The following is a 27,721-nucleotide window of genomic DNA, read 5'->3' on the forward strand; positions in this document are numbered from 1 at the left end:
CAAACAAGGATGTGAAACTGGACACAGTACATCTCACACTTAGAAATGATAGAAAGCTCTTCTCTCCTTTGGTTTCGTGTGTGTGCGTGTGTGTGTGTGTGTGTGTGTGCAGGTATTGTTATAATCAAAGACAGACATTTGGATCACACAACAGAGCAGGTATACATCATACAGTTAAGCACCTGAAACACACACACACACACAACCTCATCACATCATTTGTTCTCTCTCCGTCCATTTACCATCTGTTGTTGCTGCTGTAAGGTTTAATTCAGCCGGGTCATTACGCATTCAGCTCTTTTTTTTGTCCAGTTTGTTTGAATTATATTTTTGCCCAAGGCATCCTGGCTTGATTTTGATTGAACTCAGCATTACCCATATGATACTATCTATCAACAAACGCACTTTCGATTCAATTTTTATTTTCTTCACTCAGGGGAATTACATTTCTTATTTTGATATGAGAAACCTTTACCCAAAGCAAGGGGAGATGTAAACCATGATAGGCATTTCATTATTTCACATTTGTCATGCAGTCACACTGATTATTTTAAAGGTCATGCTGCAGATCTTTTTTTTTTTACAGTTCATTTTTGTTTAAATTCCTCCATGTTGTGCTCCAGCTCTGGCCTCATGCTGCCATCTATACAGTCTGTTTCTCTCCCTTGTGTTGGAGTGTAGCTCAGCAGGGTGAGCGCAATAGCTCCAGGGTTAGGGGCTTTGATTTCTTCAAGGGGGCATGTATTCTAAAAATGTTTACTTCTGGTACAATTCTTCCGAGAAATAAATTGTCAATTCTTCGTCCTGAGACTTCACTGCTTTGTTGTCTGCACTGTCAACTGTCAGTCACAGGATTTTCTGCTGATGAGGTTTAGTCTCTGTAGCTGGAGCTGTTTGTCTACTCAGCTATAACTACGCATGCTGATAAGAATGTGTAATTTAGCACTCCAGATGTCTTTACAAAATGTCATGGCTACGATTGTATTGTATCAAAGTTAGGGGGTGCTTGGAGAAAGTCAGTGTACTGTACAGCATAGGATGACTTCACACTAAATGCTGTAATGTAATTTACATCGCTGTAATACAACTATTATCGCAATACTAAACCCAATTTAGAATGTTTTACACAACAGTGCGACGGTAAACAAATTGAACACCAGCTCACTACATATGTTTCTAAGGGTGAGAGCACCTGAAAGAGGGAACAGTCTCCTTATTAAGTTATTATAGTCCATAGAAATGCAGTGCTATGAGAATACATCCCTACTCTACAAACCTTCAAACTTTAGAGGAAACCCTTACAGATTCATATCTGAGGTCCTTATTATAATAAAGAACTCTAACCATGTCACCACACCTAAATGAAATATACAGTGAGAATGGTCTATTCCTGTTTACTGCACAGCGGCACTAATTAATGATAATTAATTTGTATGTTGCACATTGGTTTGGCTTATGTGAAGCTATTGTTCTGCACTTAAAGGATTTCACCTATTTGAAGCTAATGTACTTAACGGAGTTGTATCCTCATGATTGTTTGCACTTATTGTAAGTCGCTTTGGACAAAAGCATCAGCTAAATGAACTGTAATGTAATGTGGACTGTAGGCTTACTATGTTGCTAATTTGCTGATGTACAGTACGTATGTGGCCGAACTCAACTCTCTATTACTAGCGTTCCAGGCTGAGTTCACAGGCCCGTTCACAGGCCCAGTGGGGATATATAAGACGGGTAGAAGTTTACTCGTGTCACATCAAGCATTATGTGAAGGCACAATAGAAAAACTTTTCACCTCCCAAAGGCAATTATAGAGGACCAATACGCATCATAATAAATAGATGAATAAACCCAAGTCCTATCCTGCCACTGGTAGGTTTATACTGCACATAAACGGGGAAACAATTAACACAGAAAGGAGTTGAAACCCAGAGCAACCCCATTTCACACGTCGATGAATGCATTTGACTCCCAGCTAACTGCTCTGCTGTATGTTCCCCTTCTCTCTTCCATTCCTCTCTGAATCAAACAGAAATGTTTTTGTCCAAGTCAATAATGAATGCTTGGATGCTGTGAGGTGCAGTCCATATGCTCACACTATTTTTGGAGAGAATCTTCTCTCTTCACTGTCGGTCATGTTTCTAAACTCCGTGTTTTATTTGTGTGTGTTGCAGGTTCCTCGGTGTGCCCCCTGGCAGAGGTAGTTGCCCACTGACTGGCCCGCTGCCCTTTGACCTCATCTACACTGACTACCACGGCATGCAGCAGATGAAGCAACACATGGGGCTCTCACTCAGGAAACACAAGTAAGTGGATGTGCATCGTTTTTTGAGTGCGTTTGAATTCGAGTATCTCACTGTATGTGTGTCTCTAGGTGGCTTTGTCTCAGCAATTGTCCATGTAGGCTGGTACGTTTATAGGCTGTGTTTATGGATTCATTATTGCTGATAATAAAGTTTACATGTCTCTATTTTGATGTCTGTAAATCATTCAGCTTGTTAAATTCACACACTCCTGCACAAACACACACATATATATACGCCGTCTCCCTCTGACAATAAGTCAAACATGATTTTGCATGTTTTGATGTAATGGAACAATATCACAACACACAAACTGGCACTGCACCACCTGTCATGCACCTTCACGCTTCACAGTAAGAATTATATAAATATCACAAGTAGTACAAGATTGGAGGCATGTGAGAAATTGACAACTCAACATGCATGCACATTGGGACACATGCACATCAGTTTGTGTGCCGACCGATTTCCAATCCAACAATGTCTTCGCAGCTTATCTTTGTCGATGCTTTGTATGAGTCCCACTGTCAGCAGCAGGGTGCCGATTAAACACAGAAAGGAGAAGAGACAAAGAGACGAAACAGGAGACATCTGCCTCGTGAGAAAGAAGAAAGATTAGTGAGACGTTAAAAAGAAATCGACTGAGAGCTCTTATTGCGCCGTTACGAAAGTGTGCGTAATGGCTTTTGGCATTGCTACAAAGATGGAACAACTCTGAAACTAGGCCATGACAGTCGTGAGACAAAGGCAACAAAACAGTAAAGTAACACCCAAAACAAGAACTTAAAGTGCCACAGTGTGTTTGAATTAAAACATTAGCTGCACAACCCTGCAGAGCACAGCAATACAAGCTCATATTATCTTCAGAGGTATTCCATGTTGTTGCCTCAGAAACACATAAGATTGAAAGTCCAGCTGGAGCCATGATCTCTCCGGCCCCTTAACAGCTTGCAGCCACCTCCCTCTGTCCCACTCTCATCTTTCCTGGTCCAATAAATTGGCATCTCTGTCTACCCCCTCTGTGTGTGCTTGGAGCAATTGACATTGTGCTTTTCTTGTTCTTGCTCCCAGCCTAAAGAAGCAAAAATGAAAGATAAAAGAGGAAAGGGCATGTGTGAGTAGGAGGCCAAATAAAAGTGAAACATGGAGAGGAAGAGATAAAACAGTGAAAGTATGTGGGGAGATGGCAACAAAGGAGAAAAGAGAGAACGGAGGTGGAAGGTGTCTGGAGTTAACCTGACGCCACATATAAAGGACCGCTCCATGTATTTTTAAAATCCAATTATGAAAGAGAGGAAATGCATTGCGGGTGGGCTCGGGAGCTATTTTCTCAGCACACACCCTGTTTTGCTGTGTTCTTTCTTTCTCATGATTTGTCTCTCACACACACACGCACACAATTCCCCCAGACAAGATGCCAGTCAGCCAGCAGTCTGCACCTAATTGCTTGCTGATGTCAGCAGTCCTACCGCTCCGTCATTACAATGTGAAGTCTTGATTTCTGCTTTCCCTAACAGAATGTGACTTTAAGTGTTTGTGAGAGACGCTCTTTTGTTCCCCCAGAAGCTCGCGGTGAGGGAATTATCTGAATATTTCAGCAAATACGGATGGAACGAGGTACATCTATCCTCACTTACACGAGAGGATAGGCTTCACTGATTGTATGGAGAAGAATGCACAGGATATTCAATTATTTGGTCTGGTGCAGATTTATTGTACACACTACACATTTACAATCAGGTGTATGACATGTAATATACACTTGTAATTTGTATTGATCTACAGTAAAGGACAAACGACACTTCTTTATATATTTCCCCTTTCCGGTATTTACCTTTGCTATAATTTTTTTTACCTATCGTGCCAAATCTCCTCCTCCATTTATCTTAACCCGACAATTCCACTGTCCCCAGAGGGTTAGAACAGATCAATGACGCATCTAATCACCTCTTACTCCCTCACTCTCTCTCGCTCGCTCGCTCGCTCGCTCGCTCTGTCTGTCTCTCTCTCTCTCTCTCTCTCTCTCTCTCGCTCTCTCTCTCTCTCGCTCTCTCTCTCTCTCTCTCTCTCTCTCTCTCTCTCTCTCTCTCTCTCTCTCTCTCTCTCTCTCTCTCTCTCTCTCTCTCTCTCTCTTGCCTCGTCAGGTTAGGCCAGTCCAGTTGAGCCCTGTGTGCTGAAAGGCATCATTAATCAAGTGCTCTGAGCTTTGGGCCTTTCAGTTTCCTTTAATTACTTTAGTTTTATGTTCCCACTGACACGATGCTGCCCTGTCCGCCGTGTTGTACTGTTTGTGTGATTGTGTTCGTGAATGTGACGGTGTTTGAGTGCACGTGTGCTGCCGTTAAAGATGCTGAAAGCCGATAGGAGATAGTCTTAAATCACACCCACTCATCTGATAATAGGACGAGCACATTGATTTCCTTTGCATGCGGAATTTACTGCTCTGAAAGAGGCGTATCGGAGAAGATGTCCAGGGGAAGGCCTGAAAGAAAATAATCAAAGACACGCAAGACGAGCTAGAGTGCCTGTGCTTCCCTGGAGGCTGCGCACTCTTTAGGGACACATCACTAACTTCAAGCACTTTATATTTTTCAGTAGCTGTTTGTTTGGATTATGGTAGAGTTGGCTTAATACTTCTCCCAGGTGAGATTCTCCACAACAAAGTTGAAATTGTCTTGGGGTTCCTGTTTGTGGCCCATGCAACAATGATGTACTGTTGCTTCAGCGAAAAAATATGAATGTGTCTTTTCTTTATACAACAATGATGAGAAAAGGAGATAGTACACGATAACAGAGGATAATAATGACCGTCTGACATTTTAGCTGCGGGGCTCATAAAATAAATCTAGGAGAAACACTGTACAGATCCTAAAGCTCTGCGTAGCCCTGCACTAAAATCATCAACTTCTCCTCCAGATTTACCCTAGATTGATATTAACGGAAGAAAGGAAAGATATCTTTTTCTTGTCACATGAGATGTGGCGCTCGCTGCCTCGCATACACCTGTGGTGGGGGTGGGGGGGTCATGTGTTCGGTGTGTGTGTGTGCATGTATCTATCTATCCACGGTTAATCTTGCATACTACTAGACCCGTCAGCCTAACATGTTTTGTGCTCATTTATGACTGCATGCTCAAGGACCTCTCACGGTTGTGAGGGTTAGGGTTACAATGTTTGACTCTATATTGACTGTTTTATTCCGTCTCCTCGCTCCTCTTAACTGGGCGGTAGGGGCCGCAAGTGATCGACATCTGCTTCAGTAACAAAATGCATTTTCGGCTTTGCTAAAACAAGGCTTATACAGTCTGTCGCAGCCAGCCCACATTTTGAACTTTGTCGTGGCTGAAAAACGTACATCCATGGACAAGTTTGGTCTCGGTCAGAGCACTCCGAACATCTGCAGATACATTTCATAACCGATACTAAAGTTAATCAGGATACAGATGAATCCCTGTTTTTGTTATCTTCGCCACCATCCTGACTGTCAGCCTGGTGGAGATCTGCATTTTTCTGTGTTTCTTCACAAGTCTATTCAACATGTCTTTAAACCGCACTCTATGAGAGCACATCACCTTTATGTTAACAAAAAGTCATACTTGATGTGCAGTCAATGATGAGGTCCTGTGGCCATTGTTATCTATCAATTTCTTTCAGTGCCAGGACATCATCCAACTAAAACAGAGGCAAAGTACCAAATTAGTAATATCTCAGTATTAATGCACACCAAATTGTAAAGAACTCAGAACACCATTTAACAAACTATTTACAATGTTTAATGAAAGAACACTTGACATTTCAATGTTGACAGTATATGTATAAGGATATTAGCGTATAGATACTACTACATAGTAATATATTACATGACAGTGTATGTAATAACACGTACTTATACATACAATGGATGCATGGTCTGGTTTGAAGATTGCTAAATTGCCTAGAGGTTGTTTTTCATCTTCATTACTTTACACAATGACCAAACAAAATCAATAAACAGAGACATTTCAAACTCAATTTCATCACCCATGTCATTGGGACAAGACAACTTAAGGGTGTCATAGAAGAAGACTTAACAGTTACACTTTGTGTATAAAAGTCTGTGTGATGTCTTTATCATGGTGTCTCTCTAAGGCTGTAACTGCTTTTTTTTATCAATAGTGAAGCAAACAAGTGAAAGACAGATGAGATGAGACTAAGAGGGACACAGAGGAACCATCAGCTAATAACTGCAGTGCATTATTCACTCAGTATTAAAGGAATATCTTGCATCTCACTCTACCGCCGTGTTAGGTGTAGCATGTTGATGTGGGCGAGTTACGACGGCTCCGCTGACTTAAAAAAAAAGATTGCTTTAAAGGACTAACTCCTCATTGAGCCGGGTAAAGCATAATTAAAAAACAGCTTAAAATGAAAGTGTCTGTTGTTGTCCAGTCAAATCTTGGGTCGTCTTACACCCCTAAAGCTGAAGCTGTGGGTGACAACACACCACCGTGCCATATTCCCTTCACCCTGGAGGACTGAGCCTTGCTGAGCAGCCGTTTAACCCAGATTAGCCTCATACTTTGATCTCCCGATAGATATTCAGCTCAGCTACTCCTCCGCTTATCCCCTCTTCCTCCTCTCCTTCTTTTTTTTCTTTCCCTTCGGGGAACTCTTATCTGCGGGCAGAAACATTTTCACCAATTCAGAGCTGGCGATATGTGATATGCGCAGGTTTGAGAGAGGCAGGAAGGGAGACAGGCCAGAGACAAGTGAAACTAACATTTGTTATTAATCATTCATTGTCAGCTTTCTGTGACCCTTTCAAATAGACACACAACATTTGCCGCATAATCTCATCCTAAACGCCTCAAAACAAGGCTGCACAGATTAGTTTGTGTTTTTTTACTCTTGCAGATAAGCCCATTTTTACGAGCTCCTTCTTAGATATATCATTGTCAATTTATCGGTTGTCCTGCCATTGCTATTGACAGACATAACTATATGGACAAAAGTATTGGGCGACTCATCTTAATCATTGAATTCAGGTGTTTCATTCAGTCCCATTGCCATAGGTGTATATCATCAAGCAGCTAGCCATGCAGTCTGCCTTTACAAACGTGTGAAAGAATGGGTCGTTCTAAAGAGCTCACTGAATTCGAACGTGGTTCTGTAACGGGATGCCACCGTTGCAACAAGTCAGTTCGTGAAATGTCTTCTCTCCTAGATATTCCACGATCAACTGTAAATGGTATTATTGCAAAGTGGAAACGTGTAGGAACCACAGCAACTTAGCCACGAAGGTTCAGACCACGTAAAGTTACAGAGCGGGGTCGCCGAGTGCATAGTGCGTTAAAGTCACCAAAGCTCTGCCGACTCAATAACTGCAGAATTCCAAACCAGCTCTGGCATTAATATCAGCACCAACATCTTAATGCTCCATCTTAAGTCATTTTGGACAATTATATGCTTCCAACTTTGTGGAAACAGTTTGGGGACGGCCCTTTTCTGTTCAAGTATGACTGTGCCCCAGTGCACAAAGCAAGGTCCATAAAGGCATGATGGGATGAGTTTGCTGTGGAAGAACTTGACTGGTCTGCACAGAGCCCTGACCTCAACCCCATTGAACACCTTTGTGATGAACTAGAATGGAAATTGTGAGCCGGGCCCTCTCGTCCAACATCAGTGTCTGACCTCACTAATGCTCTTCTGGATGAATGGGAAAAAGTTCCCACAGACACGCTCCAACATGTTGTAGAAAGCCTTCCCAGAAGAGTGGAAGCTGTTATAGCTGAAAAGGGGGCGCCAACTTCATATTAATGTCTATGAATTTGGAATGGCATGTCATAAAAGCTCCTGTAGGTGTAATGTGCAGGTGGCCCAATACTTTTGTCCACATAGTGCATCTTGGAAGTGTCAAACAAGATTGGGGTGTCCCCTTGTCTCAAGACTTGAATGTCCTCAGAGGACTATTGTTGTTTTCTGCAACAAAGCCCTCTTTCATACCGTCTCCTGAATATATAAAAACAATCACAGAGGGACCAAAGCTAATTGCTGCTCTAGGAAATTGTGAACATTACAGGTTAGAGAGCCAAAAATCTTGTTTGTAAGTGGGTTACATGCAAGACTGGCAATGCATTAGTAGAGGAGTTCGAGAAAGAAGCACTGTTAAGTGCCTTGAATGCAGAACACATGGCATCTTATTCAGATAGTTACAGTGCAGCAATAATACAGGAATGAAATGACACTCTTGTTTTATAGCTGTCAGACAATAAGAATCAAAGTTTGTATGTGTATAGTGTATAGTGTATAGTAGGGAATCTATCATTGAACAGACAGGTAAACCAATGTCTGGTCTGTGAGCAGCTTCAAGAGAAAAACAACAAGACATGTTGTATTTGAGTAAAGACGTGGTTAGAAAATCTGTGTGATCAGAAGTCTCTAGAGGGAACGCTGTGATGTGAAAGAGTCACGTGACAGAGACAGCCGATGTCATTGATAGATTTGTAGCCTTGCTAGCTAATTTTACTGTAAAGTCTCAGGCGGTAAAATGTAATCTAAATGTAAAGAGACAACGCAGATATTCTTAAACGTTTCAAATATTGCAGTATTACCATTTTACAGTTCTGTTATCACAACATTGTGTACTAAGGGGTCAAGTAATTTTCTAATAAACATTCCATATTAGTGCTGTACCCATCTCTAATGACATGTTTATCAGACACATCAATTATCAGTTTTAATGACGTACTTATTTGAAGGCAACAATTGTTTCTGACCAGTGACTAAATGAAATAATGGAAATTAGACACGAACAAGAACACACGCAAGGTGGAGGGAAAAGTGGCTACAGTGAAAAGGTAATGCAATGAACGTCAGTTATTTAAGATGTCTAAATATAATAGGAAAGTTACACACAGAGTTATCTGCCAGGAAAGAGTTTCACAGCTGAGTAAGTGGACTCTGCCACCTTTAGCTCTTGTTAATCCCCCTGAGCTAACAGACTGGCCAGATTTGTGTGTGTGTGTGTGTGTGTGTGTGTGTGTGTGTGTGTGTGTGTGTGTGTGTGTGTGTGTGTGTGTGTGTGTGTGTGTGTGTGTGTGTGTGTGTGTGTGTGTGTGTGTGTGTGTGTGCGCGCGCGTCACAGCCTAAGTGCTCTGCTGTGCTACTAAGCGTTCACCTGGAAGCCCTTATTAGTATCCTATCACAACTCCAACCTCTAAACCTCAAAGGTTAGGTTTTATTCTTGTCATTTTCATGTCAAGCCTCCCACACTGCACTTGGCAAAGTTATGTACTATTATTTGTACTGTTGTGATAAATGTTGTTGACATTTTGTGCTGTTGGTAGTTTTCTGTCATTAAGCCTGTTCTGTTATCAAATCTGGGAAAAGAATGATTTATACCACACAGGGCAAAACTTGAAAGTGCAAGACAGATTTGTGCTGCGACTTGGATTCAGTTTTCGCTCACAATCTGCGTAAACCTAGCGTGTAATTTAGTCAGCACATGGCACGACCATTCATGCATATCCTGCAAGTGAGGCAGAGCTCAGATTTGTCTGAGGTCACCAAGCCCAGAAAAGAAATGAAAATGCTGTGATGCAGATTCAAGGTTTCTAATTCTCAGCAGCACCTTAAAAATGTGTCGATGACTTGGAAAAATTGCAATTAATGCTGTAATGAGACAGCGATAAAGTGACATACAACACACACAAAATACTTAATGTTAGGTAGTGATATCCTAAATATCCGTCATGAAATTGCTAAATATAATTACACATGATAAAGAAGCATCATGTGTAATTTGTGGTTTCCAATCAGTTGCTAATATTTTAGCAACACTTTATTTTAACCAAACCCCATTTAGCAGTAATTGGCCTTATGTTAACACTAACTAACAGTTTATTGCACTTTTAATATTCTTGCAAGCAAATAAAAGGTCATTTTAAGTGCTTATTATTTCGCTTATTGCTTGTGTTGGATCATTATTTTATCAACAATTATAACTCCATCTTGAATTATCCTTAACTGTACAAACAGGCATTGAACTTAATGTATAACATAGCTGTAATTACATATGATTATACACATGAAGAATAAATTCCATAGCAATAGGAACATTTTATTTTAAAGTGGTTGTGCTGTGTCTTCACAGATGTCACATCCGAGTGATTGACACGTTTGGGACGGAGCCAGCTTACAATCATGAGGAGTATGCAACGCTGCACGGCTACCGGACCAACTGGGGCTACTGGAACCTCAACGCCAGGCAGTACATGACCATGTTCCGTAAGAACAGAACTTCATGAACAACCATCTTGTCTGTTATAACTCTGAAGTGTCACACACACGCAGATCTGTCGCCAGTTTTGACAGTGTTTTCACTTTCTTTGACAGGTCTGGCTGCTTGTTCACATTATTTGGAGTAATGTGTCTAATGCAGCTATTTTCAGCAACACCACAGCTTCCACCTGCATCTGTTCTTTATCACTTTTGCTTTTCTTTTTTTTCGCTTGTTACACTATATGTCGGATCTGCTGTTTTTTAAACCCCTCTTTGTTGTCTGTCTGTTGACTACTTAACTCTTCTGCTCTCATATTGAACAATGTCATACTCTTTCAGCTTTACTTGGCACTCAACAGCAGGCTCATCATAAAGTCAATATGTGACCTACTGTAGATGCCCACGTTTCACACTGTCCTAAGCAATTACCACTGACTCGACCTTTATTAACTGCTTCATACTTGTAAGAGTGCAGCAGGAGCCATAATATATTACTTTTAATTCATTATATAAGAATGTACACAGCAAAAAATAAAAAATAAAATTGGCATTGACTCTGAGGATGCAGTAAAAAGCTGTAAAATCATGACTGTAGTTGGTTTTGATAATGTAAAATTAAAGTTGGTAATTGGAAAACCATTTCAGTACACCTTAGTACTGCCAAAACCATCTCAGCCTCACATAGCCAACAGCGGCTGGCTTTATGACAATCACTATTAATAATACTTAGAGAGCCGATAATCATTGAGTTAGCCATTAAAGTGAAGCAAACAAGGATGTATTGTGCTTTTTCTGTCTTTCTTCAATATCTCTCTCTAACAATTAAACTTTCTTCCTCTCCTTCTTTATTGTTTTCTCTCTCTTTACTACTATCCGGCATTACCTTACTACTCTCACACACGCACACAGCGCACACACCAGACAACTCATTCATGGGCTTCGTTTCGGAGGAGCTGAATGAGACGGAGAAGAGGAGCATCCAGCAGAACAAAGTCAACAACATGGCCGTGGTGTACGGGAAAGAGGCCAGCATGTGGAAGGTACACACAACAAATCACTGTTTAATGTTTGCATGTTCCATGTAGATTAATTTCCCGGGGGGCCAAAAAGTATATACATAAAACACACCCAGTACATACTGTATATGTAAGCAACCATGACAATGTTCATGTACACATGTATATGTAAATACACGTACGTTCGTGCACACAGCTACACGCATACACGTAAAACAAACATACACATACATGGAAATGTTTCTCTGTTAACATCATTCTGAATTCCTCACACAGCAGCAGTCTCTTTCCACGCTGATACATGCACACTCACACACACACACAATACGCAATTTACTGCAGTGTAAACAGTACACCGCTGTTTGCACCATTACAGCTCAGCTTCATGCAGGTCTATATATACAATTGTACATTTTCCTCTCAAAAGCTTCCCGCTTGTTCCTCTGCATATTGTAAGGCGGCACAGTTGTGCCTCCATTGTTATAATGATTATAAAGATGTTGTTCGCTGCCAGTACTTTCCACTGTTTCCCTGGGTTTCTTTATAGTTGTGCCTTGTGAGAGACGAACGCAGACTGTAGATGTGGGGGGGGGTTTAAAAGTATTGTAACATAATCTACAAAAGCCTGGTGAAAATGTACAGTAATGGGTACATTTAGTCTGCTCTCTTTTCTCTCTTTTCCCCATTGTTGTATTCTTAATCTAAATTTTTCTCATCTGTCTCTTTCTTTCTGTCTTTCCCTTCTCGTGCTGAATCCGGCTCGATACTCATTAGCTTCAGGTAAGAGACAACATATTCCACTTAAGGGCAATTCACAGCCTATGCATATACATATGTAAAGAGACACAAGTTACTCCGAGCTGTTAACACATCAAGGAATACACGCATGCATTTATACAAACACCATTTTTGTCAGGGTTGAATCCAGAAAAGAGATTTATGAGGGAGCTACTGGTTGCAAGTGGACTCGACTGCATCGCAGCATTCCCTCCTCATGAGTTGTATGTACAACAGTGATTATATTTGTATCCTCTTACATGTCAGAAGGCAGCCAGTCATTTGAGGGATGTACGTTTTGTGTTGTAACAGGGAGATTCAGTTTCTTATAACTGATAACATGCCTTGTTAATGCAGCACTAATGATGATGTTGGTCCTCTCGAGAACAAATTGCACAGCACAGAATGATGGAATAATAGCTATAAATAAGTTGGGAGCCACCTTGTTCGTAGCTATTATTTCAGCATTTTGTGCCTCGCTTGCTACAAATGAGAAACTTGCTTTTGACTACGTCTGTCTGAAATCTAGGACCCGTCGTTTCCTGAATTAATCTTGTGTGGTCAATCCACCACCGTTTTCTTTGTAAACAACATATGTGGCACGCGAGAACGGTTAGTTTGACAAACGTACAAACATTACGCATTATTCCGACATACTGTGCAAATCGAAAGCAACATGGTAATGTCCCGCAAACAGTTTTCTTAAATCTACATAAGTAGAAATGAGGTGAGGGCTAAAAACCAGTAGAGCAGAACATACTTATTACTAGTCCTAATCCAATGCATGTTGACAGAGTAAGCTTGGACATGGAGTGAGAGAAAGGGAGAAAGCGAGATAACTGCCAGTGCAGGTTATGGAATCCGCACCCTTTCCACACCCCGTGCGTGTTTCTCCTTCTGCTAATTCATGTTGTCTGCTGTATTTAGCGCTCGAGTTAATCTCCTAATTGGCTGAGAAAATCCTCACAGAGGAAGCTATCGATCGCTACAGCCTTCAATTACGGCTACGGGGGGAGGGGAGATCGGGCACACCACGGTACAGGGATACACCAGACAGCCGAGTCAATAAACTGGCCCAGGGTTACGCTCAATTCACATGATTCAGTTGTGGTTGTTAACTGTTGCTGGTTGGATTTTGTTCTCCTAATCATAAATGCTCAACCTTGACCTTGACAGGGTGCCTCTTTGACTCTCTCCTCTCACTCACTTTAATGACTAATACTCTAGAAAAATGAACTGATGAAGGCAAAGCTATGAGTAAATTCCCACAAGCCTTTTTGTAAAGGAGATACCTGTCTGCTGAACGTAGCACTGACATTCTTTTTTTAAATAAGCTGCTGTGTTCACAAAGAGATCATATCATATTACAATTAATCCAAAGGATTTCAACCCATGTGCAGGGAAGCCTCTCACTAGGTGGTAGATTAAGCAGGGTACAACTATCAGATGTATATCCAATATGTGCCTGACAAATAAAAAAAACCGTAAGAAAACAGGGGAGTAGTAGCAGTACTAGAGAGAGGTTCAGGGATTTTACCATTCACTGCCTGCAGCAGTTAGTTAGTTAGCAGTTAGAAGGACTGTCATAAAAAAAAGAAAAGAAGTCTAACCTGCTGATTTCCAAGTGAAGAGGGAGACGAAGCTTTTAGGTTTGTTTTTCCTGTTTCCTGTCGCATTTTCGTCTGAAGAATTCTTAATGAAAATGATCTGAAAACGCTAGCGTAGTATATGTAAAAGGTGTTTTTGTTTTACAGATGTATTCACCGCGCATACGGTCTTAGATTTTGAGACAAACATGGATACACTATACTGTACTGTACAAACATACTGAAGCCCAGAGACAAAACAAACACAGCACTCTGTACTTTGACGCAGATTAATATTCCTCTCTGTGCTGTTTTTTTTTCCGTACACCCTCCTCTCTTCACCCTTCACCCTCAATCTCTCCAACCCATCTCTTTCCCTCCTCTCTCAGCAGGGTAAGGATGGTTTCCTGCAGATTCTCCACAAATATATGGAGGTCCACGGCACAGTGTACTATGAGACCCAGAGACCTCCGGAGGTCCCGGCTTTCGTGAAGAACCACGGCCTGCTGCCCCAGCATGAGCTGCAGCAACTGCTGCGCAAGGCCAAGGCAAGACAGTGAAGACAATATTACCATCATACATACTTTATCACATGAATTCTCACCGCTGGTGTCCTTCTCATACATAATGGACTCCTCGTCTACAGCTTCAATTTAGTCTTTTATCCAGAAACTGATTTTGGTATACACACACACACAACGCGTTACAATACTGATTTAAAAACATGTTGAAGCTTAATTTCCTTAATTACTAAATAACATGCCTGGTTGTTCTTCTAGCTCTTCATTGGCTTTGGTTTCCCCTACGAAGGCCCGGCCCCTCTGGAAGCAATAGCCAATGGCTGCATCTTCCTGCAGCCCAAGTTCCACCCGCCTCACAGCTCGCTCAATCATGAGTTCTTCAGAGGAAAGCCCACTTCTAGAGAGGTAAGCTCATGACGTTTATTATATGCATGTGCAGACGGCACGTGTTCGCTTGATAAGAGGCTGGAACATGGACGTTCCTGGTACAATGGCAGTGCATTCTTCAAAGCCCTCAAAAGAAGAACATCGTCCAGATGCTACGTTGAATGGTCGATATGCTTGCTCGGCTCTAAATGTATCAAACTACACACTCTCGTAAAATGATCGAGATATGCATTTAAAACAATAAAAATACTTTATAATTAGTGACAGCATCCTCATTAATGTAAGGAAAGGTTAAGGAATAAGCAAGATGATCTAACTCCCCGCAATTGACATTTACTTTAGACACGTAGAGCTCTTACTGTTTGCCCTGCATGTGTTTTCTGTAGGTGTCCTCCCAGCACCCGTATGCAGAGCAGTACATCGGCAGACCTCATGTCATGACGGTGGACTACAACAACTCGCAGGAGTTCGACTCTGCCATCAGGGAAATCATGAGGACCAAGGTACTGTTACCCACTAAAACTCACAAGGATAGAAACCCAGACGTGTACAAAGTATGCCGTTGCTTTCAATTCTCTCTGATGCAGCTACGTTGTCTGGCTAAGATGTTAAATTGAAACTGAAAAGCCTTTTCTATCCATTCAGCTTCTCCTACAGTCAAGTCAGTCATCTGCATAATGAATGTGACGAGATGTTCTGCACTGATATCTCATGAAATCATACTCATTTGAATATGAACACTGGGTGCTAGCTGAGATCGTATCAACCAGGCCCCTGATGTGAATCTGTTTGGCATGAAATGAGAAGATAAACTTTAATTTAAAAAAAGAATACAATTTTGCAACATCAGAGTCTATTCTTCGGCTCAGTGAGGTTAGCTTTTAGTCTTTTTCAGTTTTCTATGTTTTCCGTTTGCCATCAGAGAGCTGTAGTGAAGTAACAGTAAAGTGCTGGACCTTGTTTAAGCGTTGTTTAAGCGTTTTTTAAACTTTCATACAACAGCACAGTAGCTTTGCCACATTGGCACTTTCCAGAGCGACTTTGCCAGTATGTAGGTAGCAGTCTGATATCTTTCCACTCGGGAAATGTGGGCGAACAGAGAATATGAGGATAGTAGGAACAGCCAAGAGTGGGAGAGAGGTTAATTAAGGAGTCTACCGGGAAGATTAAATCTTTCTGGAAAGCACGACAAAGGGGGAGAAAATGGGAAAAGAATAGAGAAAGAGATGAACATACAGACAGAGAATCAGAAAGATTCGGAGAGAGTGTTGAGGCCCAGATCGACTAAACGTCTGCATCGTCATTAAAATGAAAGACTTTCAAGTGCAAAATGTGTCTGTTTGGCTCACACAGCATTAACCTTTTACATCTCAAACTAAGTATGTTTACTAAAGTCAAGATTTCAGATCCATGAAGTACATGAAATTGACACTTTGAATGAGAGATTAAGCAGTGGATCACTATACTGCACATGGCTTTAATTGTCTAGAGAAAGCATTGCCTCAGGCAGTGCGCCACACGCCCACGCACAGATTCTGCATCTAGCGTCTTGTCTGTGTTGTCAGACAAGTTACAGTTCAGCAGCCCTGGCTGACTGCTCTGTCTCCGTCTGCACTGTCAGACCACTGAGAGAGAGCTGATGGACCCCTTCACACATCACTGGAGGCACAATGCCCCAGCAAACACACGCGCACACACACGCACACACACACACACACACACACACACAGTCAGATAATATTCTCCTCGCATTTATCTAAACGCGTACACAATTGGAGAGACACTGAAGGTGCACAGATCAGGCAAATCGGCGCACGGAGTCTTACCCGCACATTACAGCCATTCAAGACACTCAAACTGTGTGTGTGTGTGTGTGTGTGTGTGTGTGTGTGTGTGTGTGTGTGTGTGTGTGTGGGTGTGTGTGTGGAGGCTCATGTTCAGTCATGCAGGACAAAGCAATCTCTGACTGGCTGACAAGTCCTCATGTTCCTATAAATCCGTCCTTCATTTCATTCTTTCTTTCCTTCTTTTTTTCTTTCTCATCTTTGCTATTATTACATCCTTTCCTTCCTCTGTTCCTCTTTTCCTCTCTTTGTTTCCTTGAGTCTTCTTCCTCCATCCTTCTGACCTGTTGTTTGCAGTGGAAGACCTTTGCACAATCTTTGGCCAAATTGAGGTTCAATATTCCATGCCACATTTGATGTTGCTTAGCATATGCCTTAATGGAAGATGAAAACCACATGTGTATTGAGAAGAAATTGCAATTTCTCTCTTTTGTGGTGAAATTCTTCTTGAGGCCGCTCCTGTGAATGGGAACATGCAAAGCCCCCTTGCCTGGTTCAGTAAAGAGAAGTGACAGTAAAAAAAAAAGAGGAACACAGTTACAATAGATTGTTTGAGGTTGTGTGTCTGTCCCTCCTGTGCACGTTTTTACTTTCTGCTTTCAGCTTACAAAGTAGATTAACATAAGGCTTTGATCAGATTTTGCAGCGCTCGTAACTTTTTAAAATTGCATCATGCCTGCATACTTGCTTTTCAGTGATTTTCACTTGAAATGGGCCACGTCTGATTTCACACATGGTTGAACATCAGACTGCTTTGATTTCAGATTGGAAATGCAATTTAGTGAGTCGTGTATCATTTACAAAGGAATTTTCTTTTTGCATTTTGGCATAAAAACAACTCACTTCCATCTCTGCTAGCAGCCTTTTAAACGTGGAGAAAAGTATTTCCATTTTTTACACTTTTTAACGCACGTAACAACTTCTTTTAAGTCAATCAAGCGTTAATTGACATTTTTATAGAGTGTGGCTGATTTCCATTTAAGATATCAACAATATAAAGCAGATTTTTTTAGCTAATTCAATTTGTGTTAATCCAAGCACTGCAGTTGGAGCCATATTACATTCTTCCAGTTTTGCGTCCGACAGTTTGTTAGCGTGTATTGAACTAGTATCAGCAAGAGACATAAAAGAATATATATAATATATATATAGCTCATCTGTAATTAGGCCAATAAAAAGTGTGCTTTAGTTATAAAACCAGCGCATCACGGCAGGCGATGATCTATTGGTATGCAAGTAAAGCTTCATGAGTTTCCAAGCAGTGGCACACTGTGATTAGGCCTTTCAGAAATGTGACAATAGAAACATTCATCTGCTGAAATCAACAAGGAGAAGAAACAATGTGTTGCAATTAGAGAGAACAATGAAGTGGCAGCAACAAAAAGTCATTTTTGATATGTGCAAAATATGGAAATAATAACGGGGTGGGGGACTGTCTTTGTGTGTCGTTTTCAGGTTGAGCCATATCTGCCTTATGAATACACCTGTGAGGGGATGCTGGAGAGAGTTCATGCCTACATACAGCATCAGGTGAGGTCCAGTCCACAACAAGGCAAATGTGCAAAGAGTGCTGAACGAAACACACACAGAGAAATTATCTTGTCCTCCCTCTCGTACATACACTCCTTTCAACAGCCCTCAAACTCCCCTCTCTGCTCAATATTTCATATATGTTTATGTGTGTGTGTGGGTGTAGACCTGTGATTAATTTACATGCTAACTCTTATTACAAACAATGTTCCTGCCCTCCTGCTCTAAAGCAGATGATCTCCTGACACTAATGAGGAGGGATGCGTAAGGAGAAAGAGCAGAAGAGTGGGCATAATGATAGAGGACTGGGGATGAAAGAAAGATATTTTAAAAATAATCCCACACTAGATGTCCGACAAACTGCAGAGCTGTCTCTCAACCAACTTCGTCTTGATCCTGACTCGAAGCTGGTTTGGATACAGAAACTGTTTTTTGTGTTTTTTTAGCGAGAGGGCAGTTGCTGCTCTTTTGAACTTGCATGAGAGTTGAACATCTTTCAAATTGTCACCACAGCTTGTTGTGTGACTATGGCAACCACAGAAACCAAACGCAGGAGTAGTGTTCATACTGGCTGCAAAGAGGTCCCTTCCTAAACAGATCTCAATGTAAGTAATGGGGGACAAACTCCACATTTCTCTCTCCATGCAATAATACAATCCAAAGTTTAGCTCTAGCTACTATGACGTTTCAGAAGTCTGTTTCTTCAAATCAAGTGGATATCCCTTTTTGGTTCCCTTAGACCAGGTACAGTACAGTCCAATATGATCTCAAGTGGGCCGGACCAGGAAAACCATTGCAAAATAACAACACATTCTGAAAAAGTTCACAATTAATGAACAATTAATTTACAAAATTGATGGTGAACAGCCTGAGATGTCTCAATGATCTCTCTGCTACGACTAAAAAACTGTTTCCTCAAACCCTCCAACAATTGGTTTATCTTCTCTGTTCTCAGTTATCCTGGAAAGTTCTTGTATTTTTCACCATGGTGAGTCCTCTGTGACGAAATAGGAACTGGTCCATTGTAGTTGGAAAACCCGACACTCTGTTTCCACTTTTCTCCTCTTTGACGAAGACATTTTCCACCGGCAACTCTTGCAGGAATAGTAACCTGAGCTTGACAATCGTATGTGACGTAGCATGTGGGATCTATAACAGCATATCCAGCATAGGGCCTGCTACTGTTGTTGGGTGAGCGCGAACCCCCATGGAAAAAATAGCAGTGCATGTTATTGAAAAATTGTAATTGATGACTTCAGTTTTTATACTTTGCAAAGTCATCCAGTGAGCCAGATTGGACACTTTGGAGGGCCGGTTCTTTCCCTCGGGCCATATGTTTGACATCCCTGCCTTATACAATGTTTCCTTGCTGAGCTGCGGCAGAGGGAGGATCACCACTTGATTTGACTTACACAGACTGCTGGATATAAATGCATTTTTGCACAGAGCAATGACAGTGGATTAGTCTCCCATCACTGGCTTTGAATTTGCATTAGGACGGTATCTATTAAGGGCCATGGTGAACAAGAGGATTAGAGTATGTAAAGAATATATCATACATATGGCTATGTGAGTACCGTTCTAAGACAGACTTGAAAAAATGTGAATCTGTCCTTTAATATGCCTTTTCCCGAGGTGTTTTTCTGCCTATAAACATAATAAAAGTATTACTGTAGGTATTCCTCCAACAGTCTACCACAATAATATAATTGCACGAACTAATATTACTATATCTTTCATCTCCAGGACTTCTGTGCCCTCGAGCCTCCCTTCATTCCAGCCAACCTCTCCAGACAGGGGTCTGCTGGTGGCGGCAGGATTACAGGACCTCTGTTTGTGCACCTGCGCAATTCCACAGCCCTCGGCTGGGCATCCAATGTGACGGCGCCCCCCGCCTGGCCTCCTCTCAGCTCCCTCAGGCTGCTCGTATCTCAAGAGGGCCAGTCCTGTGTGGAGGCGTGCTATTCAGATGGTTTCATCTGTGAGCCCGCTCTCTTCCACTTCATCAACAACAAGGAGGCCCTGCGTAGGTACGTCAGCCTGAAGTCCATCAGAGTTTACTTGGAGCACACTTGGCTGAAAGATGCATACACACTTGTGTCAGTCAACAAACTTTACTAGAAACTTTAGAATCAACAAGTAACCCTTCTAGAGACACCACCATTGTTTTACCATTTATGAGGCAAGAAGAGAGGCGATTTCTACCATTAAATAAATCCTTTGTTGATACGTTTTGATACAGGAACAATTCGCAGTCTTTGGACTTATGTCATGCCCACAAATTGATGATGATTGTATGACGTCTCGTCACAACTTTTCTCAAAGAAAAACAACGCCTGTATATCTAAAAGGCTTCTGGTAGTTATACATCAGTATCCAAACCTACCGTGTTTTCTCCACTGCACGGACGGATAACGGATAACGGCTGAATCTCACCAAGTATTCCTTTAGTTTACTGTACCAGCTCCAGGCAGTTGAACCAAAAATGTAAGTTTCTGCCTTTTCGAGAGCTCTGAGACTGAAAGCCTGCTGGTGTTTGAGTCTCACTTCCAAACATCCCCCTACTGACTTTCAGCTTCGGCTTATGTTCGTTGCTCATTTCATCCTCCAAGTATCTTTCTTGTTTACTTCTTTTCTACCTGCCTCGTTTTACAGTGCCTCTCTCCTTTTAGTTTCTGTTCTGTTACTCCTCCTTGTAGCTCAGTTCTGTTCCCTGACACAAGTTATCTTTCTGACACTGACATCATACCTGCCTCGCTGTTGTTTATAACAGCTTTGTCACTTCTCCTTTAAATTTCATCGTTCTCTTTTTAAATTGGCCTCTGTAGTGTGATGAAAGTGAGGAAATGTCTCTTTTTTTCTGTCTTTTCTTTCAATTTATTCTGAGGTTATGCCAGTTCCACTTTCCTGTTACTTGTCTCCAGTAAAAATAACTTTTATTGCTAGTATTTTCTGAGTTATCCTTGCAAGAACACGACTTTAGGGTTCATACAGACCTCTGCTCCTCCGTTTCACGCCTCAGGTTGGAGGTGCAGTGCGATGTGGTCGACTCCGAGATCAACCACATCCTTCCAGCCTTCTCGGTGTTGCGGCGGGAGTGTGGCCTCCAGCGGGAACCCCTCCTCTTCAGCTGTGCAGGACATTCCCCCAAATACAGACGGCTTTGCCCCTGCAGGGACTTCCGCCGCGGCCAAGTGGCGCTGTGCAGAGACTGTCTATAATGACGGGACAGGTGAAGGACAGACACAAGAGAATTAGACACTGATTGGCGGGGGTGTGAAAGGGAAGGCACCCACAGGCCAGAACGGGTGTAGAGCTGTGACAAACAACAATGGTGCAGAGAGGCAGCTTTCTCCCAAAAAAACAGTAAATGTAGGATAATGAGGAACAGGCATGCATGGATTTGAAGAGCTAAAGGTAGGCCCGAATAGCTGCCAGGCTGTAAGTGAGGATTGTGTTTGTCTGTAGTTGTTATAACAGCTGTTAACTTGCTGGAGATGAAAAGCAGTAAGACTTTGTAGAACAGGGCTCCAATGATACCAGGTGTCATTACAACCAGGGGCAAAGGGTGGGTTACCATTCACCATGCCAACAAACTTTCACATTGAACCTCCGACTACAGGTCTAGTTTCTACATGAGGGTTGACCGGTGATATGATATACAAATATGCACTTGAAGAAGCGTGCGACTGCAGAGAAACTCAGTATTGGGACTATAGTGTCATTCCATGACAGAGTCTTCAAATATCCTGGCTTGGAGAAGGCAACCTCGGGTCAATATCCAATCTCCTCTCTGCACGTGGACAAAGGATGATTGACAACCGGGTTATCTCCCTCGCTTTTCCTCCCGTCCTCCAATGATGGACAGAGTAATTTATCAGACTGAACTCCAAGTCTGAGCCAACATCGTTCAATGCAATCATCTCTTGTCGCAAAAAAAAGAAAGGAGGCGGACGAAAGAGGACAAAAATAAAGGGTACGAGATTATTTTTCAATAAATAAGCCTTGAGAGCTCTCAACGAGATTTTTAAAGAGTCCTCCGGGCTATATGGTGGGGAAAAAATCATAAAATAAAAAAAGTCTGAACTGATCAAAGTGTTGAAGTGGGTTTTGTATTGCGTCTGGTCTTTACTGTGTTTGTTCTATTCTTGCTCCTTCACTAATCTGTTACAATCCTCCCACCATTCACATTCACCTCCATCAATCCGACTGCAGGGAGAAAGGTTAGATTTTCTTTATTTTTTCCACATGTAGGCAACAGCCAGCACAGGTCGAAGCTGTCGATAAGAAGTGAGGGAGCAAGTGACAGACGGGGGAGGGAGTAATCAGATTTCCAATGAATGTCCAGTAGACTACTTTGCTGAAAGGCAACAATGTCCTTTTACTTTTTGGAAAACTTTTTTTTCTCTGGATGCTGTCCAGTGGCATTTTGGGAAACGTACAAAATCAGTTGTAAAGATAAAAAGGCAGGTTTACAGAAACGTTCAGCAGCTAATAACAGTACTACATCACAGAATAACTGAAAAATGGACCCTTCTCAAAACCTGACCCCCGATGCCACTACAAGCTGTTGGAGCTAGCATGTCCACACTGTCACTTACTGCACTCCCTAAAAAGATATCACATTTTTGGAAAAACCAACACTGCACACACACACACACACACACACACACTTGCACGAACATATTGGCAATTGTTGCTGTTTAGATTATAAAAAAGCATGACTGGGATATTCCAGATGAAAATCACCTCGTAGCATCTCAGTCATGTTAGCTGTGGTCTTGAGTTTTCTTGAGTTTCTAATTAATAGCTTCATGTCTGTGTCCCAAATATTTGGCATATCTGTCCTCTTGTATTCTTCACTGCAAACAGAGACTATTATTAGTATGAAAACAAGGGCTTATTTTTGTTAATTTCTGCAATTTATCTATCTTCTTGAGTGAAATATTTACAATGATCATAAAAAAGCCCTTAGGCCCTGTCCAGAAAATCCCTTCTTTCTCTCCGTGAACTCTGCAAATCAGAGTCTGCTGCAGCCAACGTAAAGGTAAAGCAGTAAATAAATGTTATTCCTCTAGTATCACCTAATGGCAAATAAGGTTTAGGGAACTAAGACATTTTTGATTAAAGTAACAGATCAACCTTTCTTTTTGTTATCACTTCATATCAGTCCGTTCAATATAAAGATGAAGTAGGAGACGTTTAGCTTAGCTTTGCTCAGAGACTGGAAGCAAAGGGAAATGGCTAGTCCGGCTCAATAACTAAATCTGCCGACCAGCACCTCTGAAGCTCACTAATCCACGCCTTATATCTTATCTCTTCCAAAACCCATATTTTGAAATGACAAGGTGTGGTTTTACATAGGGGGGGGGGAGAGACTCCAGGAAGTCACTGCAAGAATGCACGTAAGCATTTTTCTCAAAATGTCCAATTATTCCTTTAAGGTTCAGGAAAGATTATGGACAGAAAATGTAATGCTTACTGTGTGCTGCACCTCCATGACCTCCACCTGCACTGTGAATCTCACACCACTTCCTGCTTTAGAATGTTTATAAATTAGCCACATTTGAATGTAATCCATAGGAGACCAGGTTTATGGTCTTGGTATCTGCAGCTAGTGTCTGTGTGATACTGTAGATGCAGGCACATGAAACTGAGCCATTGAAGGCTATGAGTATAGTTTTATTACAACCATCAGATTTTAATTTGAGCCTATAACAGCTTTCCAGCTCTCTCTGAAAGTCTATCTGCTCTCAGGGTGACTTTCAATCTTTACATAGAACTGCAGAGGAACCAGATGGGGAATATTTTCTGTTTTTGTTGAACCACCATCACAAAACCTTTTGACTTGCTTCTGAAGGACTGTGTGTGCTCGCATGCATGCGTGTGTGTGTGTGTGTGCATGTGTGTGCGTTGTGTAAAGATACACTGCACAGCATGAGCCTAAATGGTCCTCAAAATTCCTTCAAGCTATTATTCCAGCAGAATGTTTTTCTAAGCTGCAAATGTCCACTATTCATTTTGACTGAAGGCTCCATCCTGACAGAAAGACATAAAAAAAACAAGAAACAAACAGTGCATAAACATTTCATAAGTGGATTTAAATGTCTGGGCGAGACGCTTTGCTGCTCCGTATTTGTTCTCTGTCTTAGATATAAAATGCATTTCTTTGCAGCTTTACCAAGGAGACTTATTATTGTGCCATCAACTTCAAAACCTAAAAAAATCTTGAGCATTTATCAGTGTTATCATATAGTATCAAATGCTAATATTCACCACTCAGTATAAAGACGGGGAAAAGAACATCCACAAGAAAAAGAGTGGGAAACTTTATCTGATCACTGAGGGTGGAGCTTAATCAAGCCTCCTTCACTGAAAACTGTTCATCTGCCTTCGAAAGGAGGCGTGACTAAGACTCTAACTAAACAATTACTTTGAGGAGGAACGTACATGCACATTTTTAATTTCCTGTTTTTGTTGTCGTCAGATTCAACAGTTATGCTTCACATGCATGGAATCAAACTGACGGAGTTGAATTACCATCCATACATCTGATCTTACTCATCTGATCTCCGTCAGGATCGTGTGTGTGTGTGTGTGTGTGTGAGAGAGAGAGAGAGTGCGTGCGTGCGTGTGTGTGTGTGTGTGTGTGTGTGTCAGTCCGCAGCTAATCTCGCATAGCACTGGACCCATCAGCCTAATATCTTTTGTGTTCATTTATGACTATGCTCAAGGACCTCTCGTGGTTGCGGCGATTCACAAGTATTAAAAAACCTATTATACTGACTATTTTATACCCTTGTTGACTGCTAACTCTTCAGTCCTCTTAACCAGCTGGTTGGGGTTGCAAGTGATTGACAACAACAGTTTGGCTTCTTGTTTCCGATAGGGAATAGGAACTGTTCCTGTGCAGATTTCCACACGGAGGTAAGACAATTGGGGTTTGTATTCATTCAATCAAACATTACAGCAGTGGGGTTTTTTGGCCCAGACACACCTGTCGGAAAACTTCCCTTTTCTCGTTTAAAATGTGGTTTTAGTGGAGAGGTGTTGGCAGGAAACAGCAGTGCAAGCATGAGTCACCTGTAGATTTGTGGAACTACCTAATAACAGTCATGATTTCTGTCTGTCAGTCTCTCTACAGCGTGAGTGTGTGTGTGGAGCTGAAACAATTAGTCGATTAGTCTATGAGTATATTAACAGATAATGAATTGGCAACAAGTTTGGTCATTAATTATCCTTTCACCCTCAATGGGCCCAAATAAATATTGTAGTTATTTCAGGTTTAGGTATCATAAGTAGTAAATAATAATAATAATAATAGTAGTCTAATGTACTGAAAATATCAAAAATAAATACCCATTATGCAGGCAAAATTGCTCCTGTCAATGTCATTATATCTTGATATGTAATTGGATTATTATTACTGATCCATTAATGTGTAATCAGAATTGTAATGGTGTTGCTGATGGAGGTAATCTTAAATACAGGTGGATAGTTTTATGGAAAGCAGTTTATCCTATTAATAACAAAGCTGAAACCATTTGTAGGGGAGCAGAAGTATAAAGTAGCAGGAAATGGAAATACTCAAGCAAAGTACAGCTACCTCGAAAGTAGACTTAATGAAAGTACTGGAGTAGATTTGCTTGTGTATTCTGTGTAAGTGCATACATGCGTGTCTTGTTTTTGTTTGTGTCTGCTTTCAGTGTTTCCAGGCATTGCGGGCGACTGTCTACAAAGCAGCATTAATGAGCTTATTATCAGTCCTATTTGGTCTGTCAGCTGTTAAGGAATTTGAATCCAAGCATATTATTTATGCTGTTTAAACAATAATTAATCAGTACAGGAACAGATTGATGTACACAGCTGAATAATTACTGAGGCAATGAAGATGATAAATATATAACTCACAGGAAACGTGTGTGTCACAATCTGCAGCTCCTCGGCTACAGATTGACAAAGGCGTGGACGTGTGGCCATGGTAGCATGCACACGCACACGCGCACACACACACGCACACACGCACACACTCAATACATCTCTGTGAGGAACAGTCTGCCCTTTAAAAACTCAAATGATACTCTCATCCACACACACACACACACACACACACACACACAAGCTTTTAACACAATTCCAAACTCCTTTTTTTCTCTTTCCTTTCCTTCCTCTCTTTTGTTTGTGTGTCATTTTTTCTTGGGGGTCCAATTTGCCCGTCACCTTTGGCACAGCCGTTTTGCTGACATACGATGTTGTTTGTACATGCTCCTGTACGTGGGCTCTAATTACCTCTTTGCCTGGTTGTAATTTGACACCCTGCACCATCCCCGTTCAGCCTCGGGTTATGCAACAATATGTGTGTTCGGGTGTACATTTGTGTGTGTTTTCATTTAAATGTACATGCATAATCCCATGTGCCCCACTGTGTTGATTTCTGGAAGTAAGTGGAAGCTTTTCGGAGAATATGTGTGATTCTAAGTTTGAGCTCGCTTACGGATGTGAAGGTAAAAACACTCATCTCTTTGGGCTACATTCTCATGTTTCCTGGTGCAGCTCTTTAATGAAGCCGACATCCTTTTGAAGTGGAAGAAAAGGAGGAGGATGCATCCAGCGCTTTTAGTCGTGTGGTCAGATCTCCTGTGGACTTTTAACATCAAGGTGGAGTGGAGCCTGTTTCCTGTTCACCTCACATGTGCTTTTTCTCTGTCTCTCTCTCTGGAAAGAAACCTCCCCCAATGTGCCAATACTGAAGATTAGCAGGGTTTAAACTTGGGAGACCAGAGTGATGAAGCGGTACTCTGTGTTATATAATAGCATAATCTCAATTGAGAACAATAGGAAGAAATGTGTTTGTATGCCTGTAATCACTGTTTATCTCTAACACTGTAAGATTTGTAGTAAAATACCTCTAAACCTACCAGGAGACTGGTAGACAGAGGGAAAAAATAGAAGGGAAGAAAGGAGGGAGGGTGATAAAGTATGAGGAAATTAGAAGAGGAAAGAGGGGTGGGTGAAAAAAGAAAGAAAAGGAAGGGGAAGAAGAAGATGGAGATTGGAGAAATGAGAGGTCGACGGCATCCTCGTCAATAATGCATAAGTAATTGGCTGACTCCTCCTGAGCACCGACGTGAGCCTGAATAAATAAAGTTGTGTGTAAATAAAAGAGCCGCTCAAAAAGAGCTCAAATCAATGGCAGACGCCCCAGGTGAGTGGGTGAGAGAAAATCCCCCTCCCCCTCTTCCTCCAGCTCCCCTCTTTCATTCTTTACTTCCTTAAGTATTAAATAGGAAGACAGGCTGTGTGTGGCTCAAAGCGGTTTGTAGCAATAAGCTGTGCAAATAACACCTTAGGAGCTGTGTGTGTGTGTGTGTGTGTGTGTGTGTGTGTGTGTGTGTGTGTGTGTGTGTGTGTGTGTGTGTGTGTGTGTGTGTGTGTGTGTGTGTGTGTGTGTGTGTGTGTGTGTGTGTGTGTGTGTGCTTGAATGCATTTCCTCCAGCTTTGT

General features: G+C 41.6%; 1 protein-coding gene across 4 annotated transcripts in view; it reads left to right on the forward strand.

The window, feature by feature from the left end:
- The window catches only part of LOC115013261 (alpha-1,6-mannosylglycoprotein 6-beta-N-acetylglucosaminyltransferase B-like), a 98,845-nt gene extending 76,536 nt beyond the window's left edge, over positions 1-22,309 (forward strand). For 2 of the 4 annotated variants that reach the window (XM_029439399.1, XM_029439419.1), the window contains exons 9-18: positions 2,172-2,303; positions 10,431-10,564; positions 11,468-11,598; positions 12,349-12,354; positions 14,327-14,485; positions 14,717-14,863; positions 15,232-15,348; positions 18,145-18,219; positions 19,966-20,249; positions 21,242-22,309. In XM_029439399.1, the coding sequence (XP_029295259.1) occupies positions 2,172-2,303; positions 10,431-10,564; positions 11,468-11,598; positions 12,349-12,354; positions 14,327-14,485; positions 14,717-14,863; positions 15,232-15,348; positions 18,145-18,219; positions 19,966-20,249; positions 21,242-21,440 (1,384 nt within the window). In that variant the 3' untranslated portion in view covers positions 21,441-22,309. The remainder of the gene's footprint in view (positions 1-2,171; positions 2,304-10,430; positions 10,565-11,467; positions 11,599-12,348; positions 12,355-14,326; positions 14,486-14,716; positions 14,864-15,231; positions 15,349-18,144; positions 18,220-19,965; positions 20,250-21,241) is intronic. The other 2 variants (XM_029439410.1, XM_029439427.1) reach the window with 2 other exon arrangements.
- The last annotated feature ends 5,412 nt before the right edge of the window (positions 22,310-27,721 follow it).

This window comes from Cottoperca gobio, chromosome 1, assembly GCF_900634415.1.
Source record: "Cottoperca gobio chromosome 1, fCotGob3.1, whole genome shotgun sequence".
In the NCBI taxonomy this organism is placed as follows: Eukaryota; Metazoa; Chordata; class Actinopteri; order Perciformes; family Bovichtidae; genus Cottoperca; species Cottoperca gobio.